The following is a 20,225-nucleotide window of genomic DNA, read 5'->3' as shown; positions in this document are numbered from 1 at the left end:
TTTAGCTTGTTTAAGTCCCCACAGGACTGCAATATAAAATGGTTCTGACTTTATACATAATAATAATAATAAAAATAAAAAGCCCCTCTGGTTTAACATTTGGCATAAAAGACTACATGTTCTGTGTTACGAGGGGAAACAGATATAACTGTATTTTGAGTAGCAGAGCTTGGATCTTACCTTATGAGACCAGGAGGATTCACTTTGAGCCAGTCCTTTCTCATCCTCTTCCATTTTGCATCCAGTTCTTCCAGCAGGGACACTGGATACATCCTTACTCTGGGCAAAGGGATCTGTGCTTCTCTGTAGTATCCTCCCGCCCCTGGCTCGATAGTCAGCCAGCATTCTGGCTAAACTCTGGCTATCACCTAAATGCTCTGCTATTCTAGAACTGACCAGCTCATGGGAAGGTAAAATTTGGATAGCCTTGGCTTGGACACTCCCATTCATCCCTTGCAGTCCAGAGAGATCCCGCAATAACTGCCTTTTCCGTCTACTCTCCAACTCCTTGTATTCCTTATTAAGGAGAGGAGACCAATAAACTTGCTCAGGGAAGTATTCTCGAGCAGGGCATCTCATGCCTTTTTCAGTCAATAGAAATGGTTCACGGAACACGATTACAGGAGAAATACAGAGAATAACATCTTTCAGCTCCTGCTTAAACGCTGCAGAGTAAGTCTTGAGACGATCCTCAGAAGAAGTTACCTCCTCCGTAACATATAAACCAGTATCATCCTGGAGAGGGTCTCTGAAGACTCTCATCTGATTCTTGGACTCCTGCAGATCATCTGCCTGTTGAAGAGGCTCTAGTGGCTGGCTGTCCAGAGTCACCAAGTGTTGGTCCATGCCATGGAGGGGAAGCAGGGATGTTTCAGGTACTGCAGATGGTACAGAGTGAAACACTGGAAATGACGACTCCATTTTGTGGCGCTCCTGCTGTTTTGAGGGCACTGTTTCCAGCTGACTGTTCTCTTGGTCACTTCTCTCAAATAAACCTCTTTGTTCAAGCAAGGTGGCCTCATCAGATGACACTGACTCGGAGATCCCAGGAAGTTTTTCAGCTGGGGGTTCAATGTCTCTGATCACTGTGCTGAAATCCTCACCATTGAATAGGTCCTGCTCTTCATTTTCATCTCCTGGTTCTTCAATAAGGGAGTGAAAGGAAGTGTTTCTGGTGAGAGTAGGGGGCATGGCAAACTCATCCATAAGGAAAGAGATTTCCAGCTGGGAATGATAAGCCACACAGATCATAAAGATCAAGATCTCCTTCACACGGGCCAGCTCATACTCTGAAGCACCACACAACTTGATAGTGCAACCCAGGTGCTGGGGACACCCTTCAAAGAACATTAGAGTTTTTGTTTGATCTAAACAAAACAAAACAAAAAACAGAAAAGCAAAATACAACCATTAGGATGACAACTACAGTCAATCTCGTTTTGTGGAAATACTATTTACAGTGAAGACAGTTAAGCTGCCAAACAGGTGCACAGACTGATCATGAAATCTCTATTCTACACTACTTTCAACACTGCTAAAAAGCCCATAGGAAATCTTATCTAGCACTAAAGTTAACCCTTCCTGTTTTGAATAGGAAGTTGGACAGTGGACTCCAGGGCGGTGGAAGGAGAAAAACATGAATTTAGAAGAAACAATCCAACCTAATTAAAAACTAGCATCTCTCATCTTAGTAAGATAGGGAGTCCTTGTACTTCTTGATCAAGTTTTTTTTTTTTTGTCCAGTGTTTTATAACACTTTTATTCCTTGTTGTAGCAAAAGTTAAGAAAAATTAATAGGAAGGATAATAATACTTGATCACACAAGGCACGTGACTGTTCAGATCTCATTAAGAATAACAAAACACTTAGTGTCTCACGCACACAAAACAGGATCCAACAGGCTTTACTCACCATAGGGCAACTGAAACACTTGCATGTAAAATTTATGACAGGTTCCCAAACGTGGCTTAGTCAACAGTTGATCCATTGACATCACCAAGTCTCCCTGCGTCATTCGACTTACTCGGTCCAACACTTGCTGTGAAAATGAAGACAGTAAGAATCTACAGTTACCTCTTACTCTTTATGTTTGGAATTCAATCCAGTCATCCAACCACACTCCATACCCAAATAAAATTTTCAGAAGAGCAGTTTTGACAGATATTACTGATGAGAGAAAAGGTTGAGCCCTTTCATGAAGATAACTGAACCCATTCAAGTGAAGGAAGATCCAGGAGATACAGTGCAGTCGTTGTAGGGCTGTCTGTCAGGACAGCCAATTCTGCTTGGTTCACCCTGCTGTTGCTACACAGCAACAGAGGGTCTTGTTGAGGATCACAGAGTATTTGCAACAAATAGTCAGAGTTAACTAGAATCAACTCAGTGTAAAGAACTTCCAAGCAAGGGCACAGCAGAGAGTAGGAGAAAAAGTTACATTTTAAGTTTGCCTGTTCTGTCTTCTTGGAAATGAATTTCCATTAAAAAAAGAAGCCCTGGTTTGCTTAGGAGATAAAATAAATATGATTTTTCCTTGCTTTCTCCAAGGAGCCTGCTACAAGAAGAAATTAAGAGTTCTACTGTAAAGTAGAGTCTGACATGAAACACTCACCGGCTTGACATTGATGACTAGGGTGATACCATGCTCTAGCAGCATGTCCTGGGCAATTCGGGACACAGTCTTTTCAACAAGGACCAAATTAGGCCTGACATCAACTATCCTCTGCACATAGTTCTTCAGGAACTCCCGCTCCTGCAGACATAAACACCACACAGCAGTTAACTACAGCAAACTTGTCTGGGGAAAAAAAAAAAAAAAAAGAAAAATAATATCTTAATACTTAACACTACTTTCTCATTTATATACTGGCCACTCCTATGAAACAGGGAAAACAGATGTTTATTTCTTCCATTGTACACATTTTCTCACCTCCTATGTGCACCATTCAGCACATCATTATGTGCCCTAATCATACATGACTATCTGAAATAAGAGACCTGCAGAATCCAAACATTTTTACATATGCATAGACACGTCACACAGCAGAAACCACTCTGTAAATACAGTCTGGAGTCAGCAGCTTTGCTCTTGATAAACTAGGTTACTTCCTCTCTACAAAACAGTACTTCTTTCTGCCATATGAACCACAAATATCTTAAATAAATCTAACTTGCTTGTACAAGTATTAGACAAATCCACCAGAGGAGAAGTGTTACTGGACCTGGTGGCCATGAGTGCAGAGGAACCATGAACTTCAGAAGAACTAACTTCTGGCTGTTTAAGGAACTACTAGATGAGATCCCCTGAGGAGCTCTCCTTAGGGACAATGGAGCAGAGCAGAGCTGGCAGTTTTTAAAGGATGCCATTCTGAGAGAACAAGAGCTTTTCATTCTCTGATACAATAAATCAAGCACAGAAGGCAGGAAACTGGCACAGCTGAGCAGAACCTGCTGTTGAAACTGAGGGAAAACAGAGAGCTTTAAAACAGATATACAGATACTTATCGTTTTCTGAAGCAATCACTGAAACAATCAAAGCAATCAGCAGTCATAAAGAATAGCAGATGCTTCTGTCCCATTCAAAGGACAAGTCACAGCCTAAATTTATACTGGAAACAGCTCACTAAGCAGAGAAAGCTAAAGCTACTTAAAGCTTTCATACCTGTAAACATATCATTAAGCACTAAATTTAAGTGGTATTGCATGCAAATGAAGGAAATATTTAACTACTAACATTATGATCCAAGCTCAGTAAAGCACAACATGCCTGTGTTACTAATATCCTGGCGAAGATCTGAAAACTGATCCTCAGGCAAACATGCAGTATATTAAACAAAAAGTCCACCTATTTCAGTGTTTTCATATCCATGGCACCTCCCTGTTCACAAGGGATGGGCATAAGTTCCATACTGACATTTTGTAGTTCATCACTTCACTTGGTTGGGTTTTGTCCCATTTGTTCAAGCCTGACAAAAAATAGTTATGTGGATACAACCTAAATCTTACCTATATTCACTTCTTTAATACTTCCCTACATACTTAATGCCCAGCTCTGATCTGCTGAATTGTATTGTTCTTACACAGTGTGTCATTAAAACTGAGAGATGTTTTCTGAACTACTACATTTAATTGTAAGGATCATAAAATAGCTCTCAATATATTCAACTCTGGATGCCTTCTCATAAACCTCTTGTAACCTTCTCAGCAGAAGACTGTAAGTTCATACTCTACTTAGCACAGCTTTTCCTTGCCAGCTATTACAAAAGGAAATTTCCTTATTTCCTGTGCAATTCCACTAACTCAAGTGTACCTTACACACCAAAGAGCTAGGTGTGCGCCAATCACCCTTTTCTGTTCAAATCACTGGACCTTGAGCAAGTCTAACCAATAAAAGAATACTCTTACCTGAAGTACTATAGGGTCTATGCAGGTAAATTTTGTTTCTTCTCTATAAAGGTACTCGATTGAGCATTTCAGCAGAAGAATTTTGGGATTTTTTATGCAAGAGTTCATCTAAAAAAAAAACAAAACAAAAAACAAACACAAAACAATTTTTTAAAGAGACAAGCAGAAGGGAAATGCAAATAGAGGGGAAAAAAAACAACTATAGACTACCCATGACTGTAAGCAAAATTTCTTTGTTAGTTCCCACACTGTATCTTTATGTTACACTCAAGGTTTCACAGCTACTGCCCAGCAAGACTGCGATGCTGAAGATTTCTGCACTCACCTCCAAGAGCATTAAGTCACATTAAGTCTTAATATACATTAGAGCCTCCAGATAGATCATTTCAGTCTTGACCTCTAGCCTTATTTAAAGGTTCACTTAACTGTACTGTCACATTAATCAAGACCACAAAGGTCTTTTTTTCTGTCCAAAACTTGCAGCAGTCATAGAATCGCCTAGGTAGGAAAAGAACTCCAAGATCATCCAGTCCAATCGCTCATCTAACAACAGTACTTCCCCACTAAATCATGTCCCTTAGAACAACATCTAAACATTTCTTGAACATCTCTCCAGGGACAGGAACCCAAACTTCCCTTGATACAACTTGAGGCCATTCTCTCTAGTTACGTGGGAGCAGAGGTTAACCCCAACCTCACCAAAACCTCCTTCCAGGGAGTTGTAGAGAGCTGTAAGGTCACCCCCTGTGCCTCCTCTTCTCCAGAATATCATTAGATGCCTCTGGAGTAAAAGGGATGAAAAAGATATTTTGCTACAAATGCATGAGGGAAGACTTTCCTCCCCCTCTCACTAATCTCCCATCTGAAAGAAAATAGCTTTGAAAAGAATGTGTCCTTGCTCCTGAGATCAACAAACTGCATAAAGTTGTGAGAGAAGCACCTAACACAAAAAGAAGTCACAGAGCTCTTCTTTCCCTCAGCGCATTCTACAGCCAGCACTCAATCAATCAACTTACCTTCTTGTGAGCAACATTCTTAGTGCATACAAATCCATTCACTACCATGGAGTCAAACTTCTTTCCACCAGGGATCTAACAGAGTAAAGGAAGTTTAACAATATTAAAGTGTTCAACATTTCAGTAACTTTAGACATCATAAACCTAACAGAACAGCCGTTGTGGCTAGTGTACAAGCTTAGTCTACACCTTTAGTTACCGGATTAAAGACCATATGCTGTCATGCTGGGCACAAAACTCTCTGTCAAAATCATGGAAATTAAGGACAAAAGCACAGAAACAGGTATTAAGTTGAAGGATATCCAGGCCCCTCCTAGAAAACATGTATTTATGAAACAAACATACTCTGGAAAGCAATAAGAAAACCCAAGTTCTACAGTTCACGGGGAGCATGTTCCTCTGTATGCACCATTTTCACTAGTCACAAACAAGACTTGTAATGATTAAAGAGAAAAAACAAACAAACCTACTGCTCAAACACAGATGTTTGAGTATTCTGCCTACAGTCACAACCAATCACAGGAGCAATAAACAACATGAAACAAGTTCCCTAGTAACATGTTCCTCTTACAAGCATGTGAAAACAGCTATGAGAGCTTTCATCTCTGAACATCTGATTTTTGAAACTGGGTTTCAAGAGAGGCAGTATCAGTTGTTGCTGCTTCAAGAGATGCTACAGAATTGCCATGAGTAACATAAGGCTCTCCACATATTTTACCTTGTTTCCAGACAGAAAAGGCCTCCCAAGGCAAATTTCCTCCACACAAAAATAAGCCCAAGCATGTGAGCTTCAGTTACACTACTTCCCTGGAGGTTAGTTTCAACATCAGCTTCTCAAAAAAGCTCTGCCTGCCATACCTCGAGCCCTACAGTTCAACAATTTCATCACCAAGAAACCTGGTAAAATTGGACACACCCTCCCTACCAATCAAGTTTTCTTCTGAGAAGAAAGTCATTGTACTTCGCATCCAGCAAATTAAATCCTCCATAAGGGGAAGTTGCAAGGGAATGGATTGCTACACAGAGTCTTGCAAGCTACTTACACAGTGTTCAGTACCTCTACAAACCAAGCAGAAGCCAGGAAAGGAAGCAAGTCATTACAGAGGTGGTGTTCTTTGCTAATTTTTGCAGCCTAAAGCCTGAAAGAACAGGTCAGCTGCAGGACATTAAAATACCTTTTGCAGAAAGCATAACTCTTTCTGTACAAATTTTACTGAAACCTAACACCATTCAAAAGCCAGAATAACTAATTGCACCACTGGACAAGCCGAGCATGGAGGTAACAACTCTCCCCCTTCAAACAACAGGTGCTGCCAGAAGCTTCATCTTTTGTCTTTCCCTACCCCCAGCGTTGAAAACTTACTTTTTTGATGTGAACAAACTGGCGGATATCCATGTCATCATCTCTATTCTTGACATCAGGCCTTACAGTTTGAACTACCTGACACACCACAGGTACAATGATATCCCTCCATGACAGTGACAGGGACTCATTGTAGAGAAGTTGCTGAAGCAGTGCCATCATGTGGTTGTGGTTAGCAGAGCTGTAAAGAAGAGATTCTGTGGTGAGGAAAACACAAAGCTGAGTTCAAAATAAATCATGTTTCAAAAGTTAATTACTTAATATTCACAGAACAGGAAGTGATCTGAAGATATAAATCCTTAGAAAGTTTTACAGTCAGCTCTCTTCTCTTCCACTTGAGCAGATATACGCTGCTCCAAAAGTAATGCCTCTTGTTTTATTATGTCCACCCATGACGTCAGACATAGATGTTAATCACAGAGCAGTAGAGACTGAACCCTCCCACCAATATTCCATGACATTTTGTTGCCATAAGAGCGACGGCAGCAGACAATGGGGAAAAAAATGGCATTTACTGATGGCTGCTGAGTGTTTGTGGAGGCCAAACAGTGGATGTGAGCACAAAGATGTGGTGGGTGCTGTATTTCAACAGTGGCAACAATGATGTGAAAGACAAGCCATGTTCCAGAAGGCCATGCACAGTTGTGACATCACAAAACAAAGAGCATCTCAGTCTACATTAATTGGCCAGTGATGGTGACTATGTTGAAAAATGGTGCTTCGTAGCTGAGAATTTGCTCTATAAGGTAACATTTTTGTTCTCCTTCTATCCACTGTAGTTTCCACATAAATAAATAGGAGGTATTACTTTTGGAACAACCTACATAAAACCATAGAAAAGAGCAAAAATATCCACAGAAGAGTGAGCCCCACTAAAAGCTGGTGGAACAAGAGGGCTTCCGGAATTGTTACTCAAGATATGAAAATCCTTTATTTCGGTTTTTCTTACAGCAGCCTTTCCATGGCTTGTTTCTCCCCATTCTCTTCTCTCAGCAGATCCAGATTGCTGTGGTGCCAGCCTAGCGGTGTGAAAAAGAGTTCTTTGGACTTCTCCTCCACCCTCCTGTTGAATAATGATTCTGAAAGAGACAAGACAACTTTGTTAATACAAGGTCACAGCTGAAAGACTACTTTGAAAAGGAAAGAATTTACTAGGGCATAAGTCTAAGCTTCTTGAAAGCCTAAATTTGAGCTAGAAGTCATAGTAACATGATGCTATAAACAGAATTATGTGTAACAGCAATAAGTGTGCAGAATGAGTTACTGAAATTCTCATACTGCCAGCACAAAGCAGGTAGTTTGCTCTCCTGGAATTAAAATTATGGCAAGAGGAAAAAAAAAACAAACCAAAGTTAGATTGCAGTTTTGCCTACAAATAAGCAGTAAATTTTAAATACCTTACATATTCATAGGCCTTTTAGATTTAGAATATTGATTAAAGGTACAATAATTTGATCTGCAGACAGCTACTGCTTTTCAGACATATACCAGTTACCTGCACTAGAAAGATCAAGTTACGCCACTCAGGCTGCAGCACAAGTTACAAAAATATCTTGGTATGGGCCTTGTTCAGCATGTCTCCCAAACATTTTAAAATACTATGCCACCAATAAACCCTGATGTGACTTGTCAGATCTCAAACACCACTTTGCTAGTCAGGGGCTAACTACTGTAAATCGTTTATGCTAGTAGTGTACAACTTCCCATTGGCAAGCATGTAATTCTTTAGAATTCAAGCTAAAAGCAACTGCATTATCTGAATGCAAAATCCTTTTTCAACAATGTGGACAACTGAAAAAAAGCACTTTAAAAGTAGCAATTTACTTCTTCCAGACACTTAGCACTCAAAACTATCTGCATAAAACAGCAGAGGTTAAGCAGGGCTTTTCCCTTCCCTCACTCTCCTGCAGAAGTTCAGCTAGAAACTAAGCATTATTTCAGCCAAACCATTTTTCTGGATGTACAGACACCGGGATTTCCCTGATTATTTCCTCTTCTCTTCTGAGCTCACTCCAGTCAACAGCATCAAATGGAAAAAAATCCCACGAGTAAAGCTGATCACAAAATTGGAAGGCACGGTTTTAAAACTCAGAACTATGGCTGATGGTCCTTCATTTCAGAAGCAGTAGAGATGGTGACAGGGAACTCAGAAAGTTTTAAGAGATGAAGCTCTAAAAAACTACTCTGGAGGAGTGTACTTCATTATATTACATCTCCATTTGCTTGCAAAGAAAGCCAGAACTGGCATCTGTTACACAAGTTTGTGGATAAGTAAAATTTGAACAAAAAGTGATAAAACCTGCCACTGAGACTTACTTTAAAAAAATTAAAAGATTGAGTTACTTTGAATGAGAATTTTGAATTGAGAAAGAATTTGAGCTTTAAAAAGCTTAAAAACGACAAAATACAGTCTGTATGCCAGTTCTGCCCAAAGTAACTTCTGTTTGTAAAATGTCAATGCTCTATTAAAGAAGCATAAAAGGCTTTTCATCATTATACTATAGTACGCAACAGCAACATCTGAAATATTTCCTCTTACCTTTAATAAAAGCATCACTTATAGAGAACATCTGCTGCCCTCCGTTGTCAGGATTCAAGTACTCTGAAAGAAGAGAGAAGAGGGAGATAGGCGGAGACAAATGACAGGTTACACTGGTGTGCCCATATAATTATGATGTACACGCCCACACCAGAAGCAGCAGCATTACTCATCTGAGCATTTAGTCACTAATTTAGCAACAGCTTGATGAGTGGTCAAGACAAGAATATCCTCTCATTCTCGTTCTATCAGAAAGTTCAAGGAAGACAAGAAAACACTATTTATTACTGTATTACCATGGAAACAAAGTAAAAATAAGCACAGGCTGAACTGACATTTAAGAGTCTGCTCTTCCTATTGACACTTTAAGAAAATAAAAATAATAATAATCTGAATATATTTGTGGCAAGCTGCAAAAACACCATGGGAATGACCTCCACATTCTCATCTAAAAATACAGCTTCAGGAGGCATTCAGATCACACATACCAATGAAATATTTTGGTGTTATCAGACTCAGTGAGAGATCAGCCATAAGATTTATCATTCACAGTGAAGGGAACAAAAAGCAGCCTGCCTTTTGAGAGAGAGAGAAGTCTGAAACCTAAAATAGTTTGAAATGTTTTGAAGAATCCAGGCACAAAAATGTAGACTTCAGGAAAGTGAGAGTTACATATTATCATTTATATTAGGGAAACAGGACAAAACTCCACCTGCTACACGTCTTTATCCTACTGGATCAACAAAAAAAATCAATGATATTTCAAGCAGGCTCTGTAGCTACACAAACCTTGTTTTCTCCAGAGGCCTACTGTGCATTAACTTAGTTCACCTGTTTCTACAAAAAGGGGCTTTCCATGGGAAAACAAGCTGTAGTCAAATTTCTTGCACACTGTGATGATCCCAAGTCCAAAACCAACCCGTTATTATCTTTCCTGAGAATGCTCCAGACTTGCCACCACAATCAATGCAAAGCAAGGCTTCAGACACCAACAGAAAGCAACAGGAATTAGACAGGACACAAGCAATCACAAGCCTCTGAACAGCAGCACTCAAGAGACCCCTTACACACCGGTATTTCAAACATCTAAGCTTGTCTGCATTTACCCAGTTCGAAATCAGATACTCAACATATGATCAGTGTACCAAACACACACGACAGAACAAGAAGGGGCAAATATCCCTTGCAGCTCAAGTTATTTACAGACCCCTTTCACCTCTTGCTTAGATGAAGCATTTAATGTTACAAGCAACCTAGTGCTTGACCTAAGTTGGCTCGCCTTCAGCATTCACCCATAGCCCCTCTAGATAGAGGAAGTCACATCAGACTGTCCCAACACACATAACAACATCTCGGTCCCTTTCAACCTTACAGCAGCCTCAGGGCAGAAGAACATACCGAAATTAGAACTGACATATAACCCTGACTGGCACAGCCAAGGCAGCAGTTATCACCAGCTGAAATTAACCTTGGTTCTGCTCTAGCCAAAGCAGCAGATGAAACCTTCAAACAGGGAACACTTCTCATCAATAGTTTCACCTCCTGCAACTTTGCTTCCTTCTATTTCTGTCCCAAGGGAAGTTTCTGACAAGGTAAGAAAACCACACCTCTTCCTAGGCCAGAGAGATGACACATTCATAGATGTAAGTTTGAGCCCCTGAGAGTGGCTAATGAACATTTCTTACAGAGATGGAATGAGACAAGAAAACCCAGAGAATCCTGCTGCATATTTTGCAGCCCTATCTGCAAGCAGTTTGCTGTCAGTAACTATCCTATATTCTCCCCTCACCGAACACACGCACAAAAAAAACCCAACACCACACACAATATATATATGCATAAGAGTAATATTCAAGAGCATTATCAGAGGCAAATATCGCAATGTACACAAATTCACAGGTCTCCACTAGAAACCAGCAGGTAGATATTTTAGCAGATAAATCTATAGAACGTTTAAGTCTAAACAGCCATAATTCACATTTTTTCTTCTAGATACACAAAGCACGCGTACATCTAGAGACAGCCACTAAAAGCTGTGGCATACATCCAAAAGGGCTCTGACAGCAGGACTCTAAGCTCTGGCAAACAATAGCAATAAGGAAATGTGTCATTACACAAGATTCTCTTCTCTTCCCCTGTCCTAACTAGATGCTGGCATCAAAAACTATCCAAAATACCTGCCCTCCCAGAATGTTTGGCTTCAAGGGCATTTACAAAAGTTTTTTATACTGATGATTGTGTCTTTTTAAGCACAGCAACTAAAAGCCACATTTAAAATAAACAAATTGAGTCACTTAATCACTTCATCCAATCCAAATGCAGAAAGCAATATTGCTTTATTTCCCATTTCGATACATGCCAGAAAGTACCGTTATCTGTGAGTAGATGATACTACGAGTCACTTACACTCATTTTTAAGATATTACAAGTCAGCTAGCTTGGAGTCACTCGAATTTCATGGGAGCACACTGGACGTTAGTCAGCTTTTCATACAATAAGAAGTTCTGCCACGAGGCCCAGATTATATACAAATGCTGTAATACAACACAGCTAGCGCACCACAGGCCATTGCTTCAAAGCAGCTGACCTCCACAACCAGTGGAAATTGCAACTCTGTTAATCATCTGAAAAAAGCTGCTAATCACTTAGATCAAAGTGCAGTGAACCTGCACTTCTAGCACTGACACTTTGTCCCCCCAGTCTGACCCCAACAACTCCAATTTATACAGCTGTGAGGAAATCAAGTGAATAACCTCAAGATGTGGGTATCATCTTCAGCTGTTTCCTCTTTTTCTTTCTAAAGAAAATTAAGTCACTGCCCAGTCACCTGGTAAAGCACAGGACAATTCAGATGAAATCAAGCCCAACACATTTGTCTGACACAGGGAAGTTACTGATCTCTAACTCTTACAAACCTAATGTCATGAAATAGCTACAGTGTTCTATTACATAGGTCACTCTGAAAGTAATGCTTCCTATTTATTTCCATGGAAACTACAACAGCTAGAAAGAGCACAATAACACTATTTGATAGGGCAACTTCTCAGCTACAAAACACTTTTTCTTTCAACGTACTCACCACCAGTAGCTATGCATTCTCACCAGTCATGAACAAAATCCTGCAGACTACACTCAAAAATCTGCACAGCCATCTGGAATATGACTTGTCTTTCACATTGCAGTCACCATTACTGAAACACACCACCCACCACCTCTCTGTGCTCACATCCACTGTTTGATCTCCATAAATGCTCAACAAGGTTTGATAAATATCAATGTGTGCCACTTTTTTCCATTCACTGGCAGATCTTTGCTTCATACACACTTCCACGTCAGTTGCCATTTTGTCAGACTGCCCCTCTGCCCCCATCAGTCACACAGTGACAAAAAGTCATGGAATATTAGGAGAAAGATTCAGCCTCTACTACCAACATCCATCTATGACTCTGTGGGCCAATATAATAAAATAGAAGGAATTGCTTTCAGAACAGCCCTTTATTCAAATAAGCTTCTACATAAAATGAAAATAGTTGACTATCTAGTTCTATCTGATCAGTGTCACTCTGATAATCAGGAACACCCTGGAAGGCATCCTTTGCAGAAAATGGCCAGGATAAATCAGAACACAGGGTGAAAGTCTTTGCTTGGACTCATACTTGAATACATTATGGAACAAAGTTTCAGTAGTCACTGTACAGCCCTGGGCACTTCATAGTTTTGACATCTACTTTTTGAAGTCCTCCTGTAACAAAATATTTAAGTGCCCAGGAAATTCCAGTTTCCCTATTGACTACAGACTGGAAATTTATCTTGCAACTCAGGGTGTTGGTGGACATTTTAACTTGCCGCACTCTGGTTAGGTCTTTCCTATAAAGATTCTGATGATGCAGATATTATTACAAGATAATAAAAGATGTGAAATAAGTCTTCTGTATCTGCAGAGGTAACAATTTTTTTCAGAAAATGCAAAAAAAACATTTACTTTTCCACCACATGTTTTAATGACTTGTAGCTTCACCTTATCTCAGTTCTGGACATTTTACTGGTATTACTGAGATACATTTCCCTCTTAAAAGAGATTGTTCCAAGTTTTCTGTTTTTAACTATACTCCTAGGAGAATAACCTGGTTAAGAGACCACACATTTCAGGAACAACTAACAAATACCACTCAGCAGAGATCCTAAGATATCACCGTACTGCCATTATACATAATTTAAAAGCAAAAATCTCTCTCTTTTCACTTCCCTCTCTACTTGCCTTCTCTGATAATCTTTCTTGAGCACTCACAAGAGTGCTTTACTTCTGCTTATTAAAAACCTTGACTTGGCTGACAGTTTCTGGGAGAAGCAGGCTCTCTTACATTCCCCCTTCACCATACAAAGCTTTTTATATATAAGAACTGAGACGCACAGGAGACTGAGATTATCACTCTACAGGTCTTCTAACACTGTTCCATGAATAAGTTGACTACAGCCTGTTTTAATACCAGCATGTACTAATGAAGGTAAACTTGCTACAGCTGTAAACTCATAGGATGCTGCAACACACCTGGGCCAGGTTCAAGCTCTCTTTAATAAACCCTCCCTCCAATTAAGAAAACTTAAATATATTTCTCCCTCTACAACTGTCCTCCCCTCACAACTGTACAGACTTTTCATTTGATTAGGGCATGAGCTGGAAACAAGACAAAAGGAATTGTTAACAAATTGGTGTCAGTAGTGCTGATAACCTTCGCTGTGGTTTATAGCAAACCACAGTCAAGCTTGAATTTCAAACTTGCTCTACTCTTTGAGGTGAGGGGAAGAAAGCATACAGATTTGTTTCTGTAGACATTTTTAGCAAGTAATAGTTTCAGTAGGTAATGACAAATGCTCCCTCTAATTTGCCTTACTCTCCCTCTGTTATCTAATGTACTTTGGAAATCACTGGTCGCCTGTCCTCCCCACCGCCCCCCCTTCTTTTCAGTTTCAGAGTATGCAATTCACATGTAAGAATACATGTAAATCTTGTATACTGAGCCATGCCAATGGAAGGGCTCTGTTAAAACTTCAAGAAAGGACGAATTCACTAAAAGTCCCAATTATGTGTAACATACATAGATTAAATTAGGCCATACCGCACATCGGTATGATTATTTTTCTGTCAAACATAAACTTAAGGTCGGATTAGAAACCAGTAGAAAGCTCATAAAGTTAATTTTGTTCATTGTTCTTCTGCTTGCTTTTTTTCAGTTTCACCTCTAACTGGGAAAGGTGAGTACTAAACCAATTTATTCATGGACTACTTTTTCACCTCATTTAGGCAGAAACTGTGTGTGTAGGTATGCTTTACTATGCGCAAACAGCAGGACACCTCGTTTCAACTGAAAAGAGAAAGTCACAGAGGAAGTTACACACGCTGCAGAGAAGTTGGTTCAGTGGGGCTACTGAGCCTCTTCAGAGGCATGAATATCAAAACTGCAAGCGATTGCCAGCTAGATATTGCATGTCCCCCTCTGTAAGACAGCTACTCAAGTAGCGTCCAAACAGGTCAGTGCTATTAGGACCTAGCTCTCCATCATGTGCAACTCCAGCTGGTGACTACCTCATACCTTTTTGGTCGGCAGGGTGAGGGGGCACATGTGGGTACTTGGAGTGCTTCTTGATATGGAAGTTCACGTTGTCCATCTCCACGTTCAGGCTGATGGAGGCGGCTGAATCACTGTCCATTGTGGACTGGAAGCTGCTGACTGAAGTGCGCTTGCTAGGGCTGGCGGAGTCTTTTAGTGTTGGTAAGGGGGAAGATACAGGGAGGAGAAGGGTTCAAATGGGTATAATGAGGGTATTGGAGAGGAGAAAAATTGTCTTTAATACATAAAGACCAGTGTGAAATACTACAGGAAAACAGTATTTTCACAGTTCTTATCTTGATCTGTGCGTCCTGACATTGAGTCAGCATTCTTTAGTGCATTACTATAGGACCAAAGTCGAGCAGAAGTCTGTCTGAGAAAGAGAAGGCAATTTACATGCTTTTCGTCCACTACAAGTATGAAGCTTTATCAGTTCCAATGAAAACAAAATACTGTACCATTAGAAGACACAGGAGGACTAGCTAGGTACTGTTTGCTTATATCCTCACAGCCCCATGCACACGTACACACAGGTAAAGCAAGACATGGTTAAACTGCTGTGTCATGAAGGACTAGAGATAACAGGAAAGAAGACAGATTGAGAGCAAGACCTGCTGAAACTCACTGGTCAAGTTATCTTCTCCTTCATCAGCAATCTGCTCTGTGTCACTGTCATCAAATTTGATGTCTTTGAACCAGGATGGCTCTGAGTGCCCCTCTACAGAGTTCACAGAGTCGCTGTCTGGAGAGGGGGTTTCCGAAAACTCTGTGCTCTAGTAAGCAAAAAAAAAAAAAAAAAAAAAGGTGTTAGAAGGCAGCTCTGCTTATTTCAGCATGTTTATTAAGCAGCCTTAGAAAGCAGCCTGTCACAAACACAAATCAGGCATTTTGAAATTCAGAGGATACACTCAGTGCACTGAGATGAATTAGCCATACAAACCACTCCCCCAGCACAAAATAGGAACTGTGTGGAAAAAGAAACAAGCATTTCTTTTCACTTCTCATAGTGCTTAGTTTATGCTTCCTCCATACTTCCATATATGTTGTGGCTAAGTGACACTAAAGGACAAGTTCCATTCTGCTGCACATTTTCCGTAACCGTACTGAGGGAAGCAGTTTTAAACACTTGTTATCTCCAACAGAAGCAGATGATGGCCGTATCCTGTGCTCATATTCAGGCAGCTTTTGATGCAGACTAAGTCTAAACCACTGGAGCAATTCTGAGGCTGACGAAACAGAGCAACTCCAAGCTACACTCACAAATCAGGCTCTACAGTTTGCGCTTTACTAGTGAACTGAAATACTGTGGCCAGTAGCTGAAACACAATGAAAACATGCAGCTAATGGCTGTAAGCTTTCTAGCCGATGTTCATGAGACAGCTGAGCCATTCTCCCTTGTGAGAAGCTAAAGAACATGGAAAACTCATAAATAAGTGCAAGCTTAATTGCAATGAAATACGGTAGGATAGCATATCTGGTCAGTGGTTTCCTGACTTTCTTTCCACTAGCCCTATCTGGAAAGCTGGACAGAGACTCCCTCCAAGTCTTGCATCACATGGTTATGATACTAAATTCCTTACTGCTGCCATCACTAGAGATCATAAGGTTATCTTATGTTCAAACATAGCATATCCAAAATACTCATACTTTGGAAATGTTTAAAGCTCAGTACCGGTAATTGCAAAACAGACTCTAAACTACGCACATTATATACAGCACAGTTGTCAAAAGAACGGACTGTGGAATTATAAGGCCTCTGGAAGATGCCCATCATGAAAGGTACTGGCATGAAATGGAGATCCTTTTCTGTAGACAGTACTAAATGCAGCAATTCACCCAACACAAGACAAAGCTCCAAAGCTTCCTGAGCAAATGTAACTTCCGCAGGCTCTTGGCCACTAGCAAAAAAGGTGCAGACTCCAGTTCTTTATACAGGAGAGCTTATTTAGAAAACACACAATGGCTGCAGTGATAATAACATTAAAATATTCTAGTGAGCAGCCACAAGCAGTAAGAATCGTAACAGTCCTACTCCTCACTTGAGTCAGGTTCACCCTTTTACCTGCAATGGTCGGTACAGGGCATACTCGTCTCTGAAGAGTTGATCATGATGACTGACACAATCTAACCAGCGTCCATCAACTAGTGCTTGTCCTATTGCAATGGCTTGGACCCTGGAAGCATGAGAGCAGAGACAGTTTTCTGTTTTTACATGGTTTATGGTACAAACATGGGACAAGAGGAAAATGTTATTTGCTATGATTTTTCACTCCTCTACGTTCCACTCCCATACTTAACTAGACACTTCTTAAAATATTGTGGAGGGGTAGTGTGTAATTCAGGTATGGGGTTAGATGAAGAGACTGCCAGGGCTCTAAAACTTAGATGTCCAATGGACAAGACATACTGCTTGCAGTCCTCCAGTATCTTTAGTTAGAGTTACACAAATTGAATATCTCTGCTAAGTAAGGACACTGGTTCTGTAAATACGAAAGCAATCTTAGTTTTATCTCCCTCTTGCACAGTGAAACACATCTGATTCTTTATACTTATTTATAGAGTCAACCAGTTCCACCAAAAATTTAGCTATCAAACACTAGTACTGATCTGTGACCCCAAGGGCAGACTCATCCTTTGGGATTATCAGTGAATTCAGCAGTCTGCTTTCTTCTAAGCAGGAAAAGATTGAAATGATTTTTTACCCACTCTTATCAACAAGGAAATGCTTTGTGTGCCAAAAACTCCTTTGTGAAGCTGTGAGAACACACCTCTATACTACAAAGCAGGAACCTTTGCAAACAGATATCCAAAATGCATGAGGCTTGGTGACCGTGGAAACCGCATTCTGTTTACCAAAATGAAGCACACAGCTCTAAAGAAAATAAAATTAGGAGAGCCTTTGCAATACAATCACTGTTCTCTGCCCAAGTGAATGATAACTGTCCTATACACTGCCTCCCACACCAGCTCCTGAACCAGCCTGCCCCTATGCCCTTTTCTGGGAGACCACGGGGAATCAGAATCATACTCGCAGACAGCAAATAATCAAATTTCCGATACCCTTATTTATTTATTTCTTGCAAAGGGTTTTCTCTCTGGAATCAAAGTTACCCTACGTTAGCTGAAACTCACAACCTTCTGCAAGAGAGTTAGAAGACACCTGTCATGCTAAAGCATTATGGTTACCTTACCTCGTGGTTATGTGCCCATTTCTGATGAGCCAGTTCACCAGCTCTTTTCCCACAATGCAGTTGGGATGTGTCCGCAGCCAGTAGCGATGGTCTTGGAACTCCATCCCACTATTGTGATGGCAGATTTTCTTCCATAGATCTTTCAGCTGGACTGAGTCCTGGACAGGGAGATACATAAGTTACTTAGTAGTCTGATCTAAGCACTGGCTTCAAGACCATCAGCCTGAGTCCTCAAATCAGACTTTCAATCAAGTACCCTCTACAAACAGGCACAAAAATAGCTGTTCTGCTTAACTTTAACGAAGGTGCAAAACAAGGGGCTTACGGTTTTAATAGAGCAAGATTTTCTACCACCCACAAGATACTTATGCCCCTCACTACTGCTCCCTTGCACCTTAGTCTCAAACTCAGGTGCTGTGTATAAGATCAAGGAAAAGTCATCCTTTGGAAGTGGGTTTTTTTCCTACACATTCTTTGCTCATCTCAGGTTTTATGAAGCACCCCAGTTCATTTGCCAGTCCAAATAAAGCAAGTACTTGACAATGCAATACACAGTCACGTTCAAGTTCTGACAATCCTTTCTTCCTGAAGATTCTCTTTTGTAGTGTCTAGTACAGAATATATATATATATATATATATCCTATTTATATTATATGTATACACACACACACACACACATTAGACATTGCTAGCTTCAGCCAATAAACAAAAAAAGGGGTGTCCCTTGCCCAACTTAGTCAACCCTCTTAGAAGATCCAAGTATTTTCTTCCCAACACTTGGAACACTTCAGCCTATGCCCTTATTTCTTATTTCAAGGCTTGCTAAGCACACATGTCAAATCTCGCTTTGGTTATGCCCCATCCAAACTCATGTCAGCTTGCCACCTAGGCCCTTTTGCTCTCCCACATGCACCTAGGTTTGGCACAGCATAATCTATTGTTGCTGAGTTGGAACAACCTGGAAAATAACCTGGGATTATTGAGAGTGACAGAACACAGCAAGGAATGGAGAAGAGCCACTGCAGCTCACTTTTTCAAACACTTCATGCATCCCACCTTTTTGCAGCAAGAACCTTAGTGTAACTTTTAACCAGTTTCAGCTTTCCAGTTAATTGCCAGGTCCACTTCATTCTACTTTCCCAAGGATGCTCTGAGATCTAAGAGTTTTATTCTGCTTCTGTTACTGGGCTGCCTTTCTGCTATTAACTTCAGCACACTTTCTGCCCTGGGCACCATCCTAGCACCAATGTCAGCAGCTCCATTGCCACACCAGGTATAATGACAAATAGGTCTGCTACTGAACACACCATGGGACCATAAGATTTGATGCAAGTGGCAATTCAACAGTTTATCTGCCTTGTATTTTTGCTTTAACTCACATGGAGAGTTCAGGAAACTGAACAAACTGACAAAACACAGTACACTTTTTCGGCTCAAGGATTTTTACCTCTAATTCAGAGAAGCGTTTACTCTGTGTATGTGCATCTCCCCCTACTCTGTTTCCTAAGCAAAGCTCATGAGTCTTCTGAATGCAGTATGTCAACTTTTCAATTACATGCTGATACAGTCAGCCCCACGTACTGAAAACAAAAAACAAACAGTGGAAACTCACTGCAAAACCTACAGTAACACTGCATTTTCTGTACTTACACGAACAGAAGTTATACTAACAAGTCCCTTCTTCCTCAAAGAAGAAAACAGACCAAAAATTTAAACATGAAGCTGAAGTGTACTGGGACTTGACCATCCTTCTCCAACTTGCATTCACAGTGTCTTAGATTTTACTGTTTCTGCACTATCATGCATGGGGTAGGGAGGTGTAAAGACATGCCTTAAAAATGCTTCTCTCTCAGATGATTATCCATTTACAGAGCTGTACAACCAAGCAGGAACTAGAGTGCTTTGATTTAATCACATCTTGCTGACATCAGGCAAATACCTGACAATATAAAAGGTAACATTCCTGACTTTAAATATGGCAATGTAATTTTCAGTCTCTGAATGTGAAAAGCACTCCCCTTTCCTCCAGTTGGTTTTACCTCAGTTGTTGGAAATCTCTCTCTCTCCACCACAAAAGGAAACACCATTTTCTACTTAACGCTGCA

General features: G+C 40.4%; 1 protein-coding gene across 11 annotated transcripts in view; it reads right to left on the bottom strand.

The window, feature by feature from the left end:
- Positions 1–20,225, bottom strand: part of PIKFYVE (phosphoinositide kinase, FYVE-type zinc finger containing) — a 69,806-nt gene that overhangs the window by 34,961 nt on the left and 14,620 nt on the right. For 9 of the 11 annotated variants that reach the window (XR_004308052.1, XR_004308053.1, XR_004308054.1 and 6 more), the window contains 12 exons: positions 18,120–18,277; positions 16,991–17,102; positions 15,554–15,701; positions 14,911–15,078; positions 9,320–9,382; positions 7,730–7,859; positions 6,781–6,961; positions 5,418–5,492; positions 4,402–4,509; positions 2,609–2,749; positions 1,912–2,038; positions 181–1,367 (listed from right to left, as the gene is read on the bottom strand). Coding sequence is in view for 8 of the 11 variants with exons in the window: in XM_032445998.1 (XP_032301889.1) it covers positions 181–1,367; positions 1,912–2,038; positions 2,609–2,749; positions 4,402–4,509; positions 5,418–5,492; positions 6,781–6,961; positions 7,730–7,859; positions 9,320–9,382; positions 14,911–15,078; positions 15,554–15,701; positions 16,991–17,102; positions 18,120–18,277 (2,598 nt within the window). In the remaining 3 variants the exon portion in view is untranslated. The remainder of the gene's footprint in view (positions 1–180; positions 1,368–1,911; positions 2,039–2,608; positions 2,750–4,401; positions 4,510–5,417; positions 5,493–6,780; positions 6,962–7,729; positions 7,860–9,319; positions 9,383–14,910; positions 15,079–15,553; positions 15,702–16,990; positions 17,103–18,119; positions 18,278–20,225) is intronic. The other 2 variants (XM_032445999.1, XM_015868276.2) reach the window with 1 other exon arrangement.

The sequence above is a fragment of the Coturnix japonica genome, chromosome 7, assembly GCF_001577835.2.
Source record: "Coturnix japonica isolate 7356 chromosome 7, Coturnix japonica 2.1, whole genome shotgun sequence".
Taxonomy (NCBI): domain Eukaryota; kingdom Metazoa; phylum Chordata; class Aves; order Galliformes; family Phasianidae; genus Coturnix; species Coturnix japonica.
This window is presented reverse-complemented; position numbering and strand designations above follow the sequence as displayed.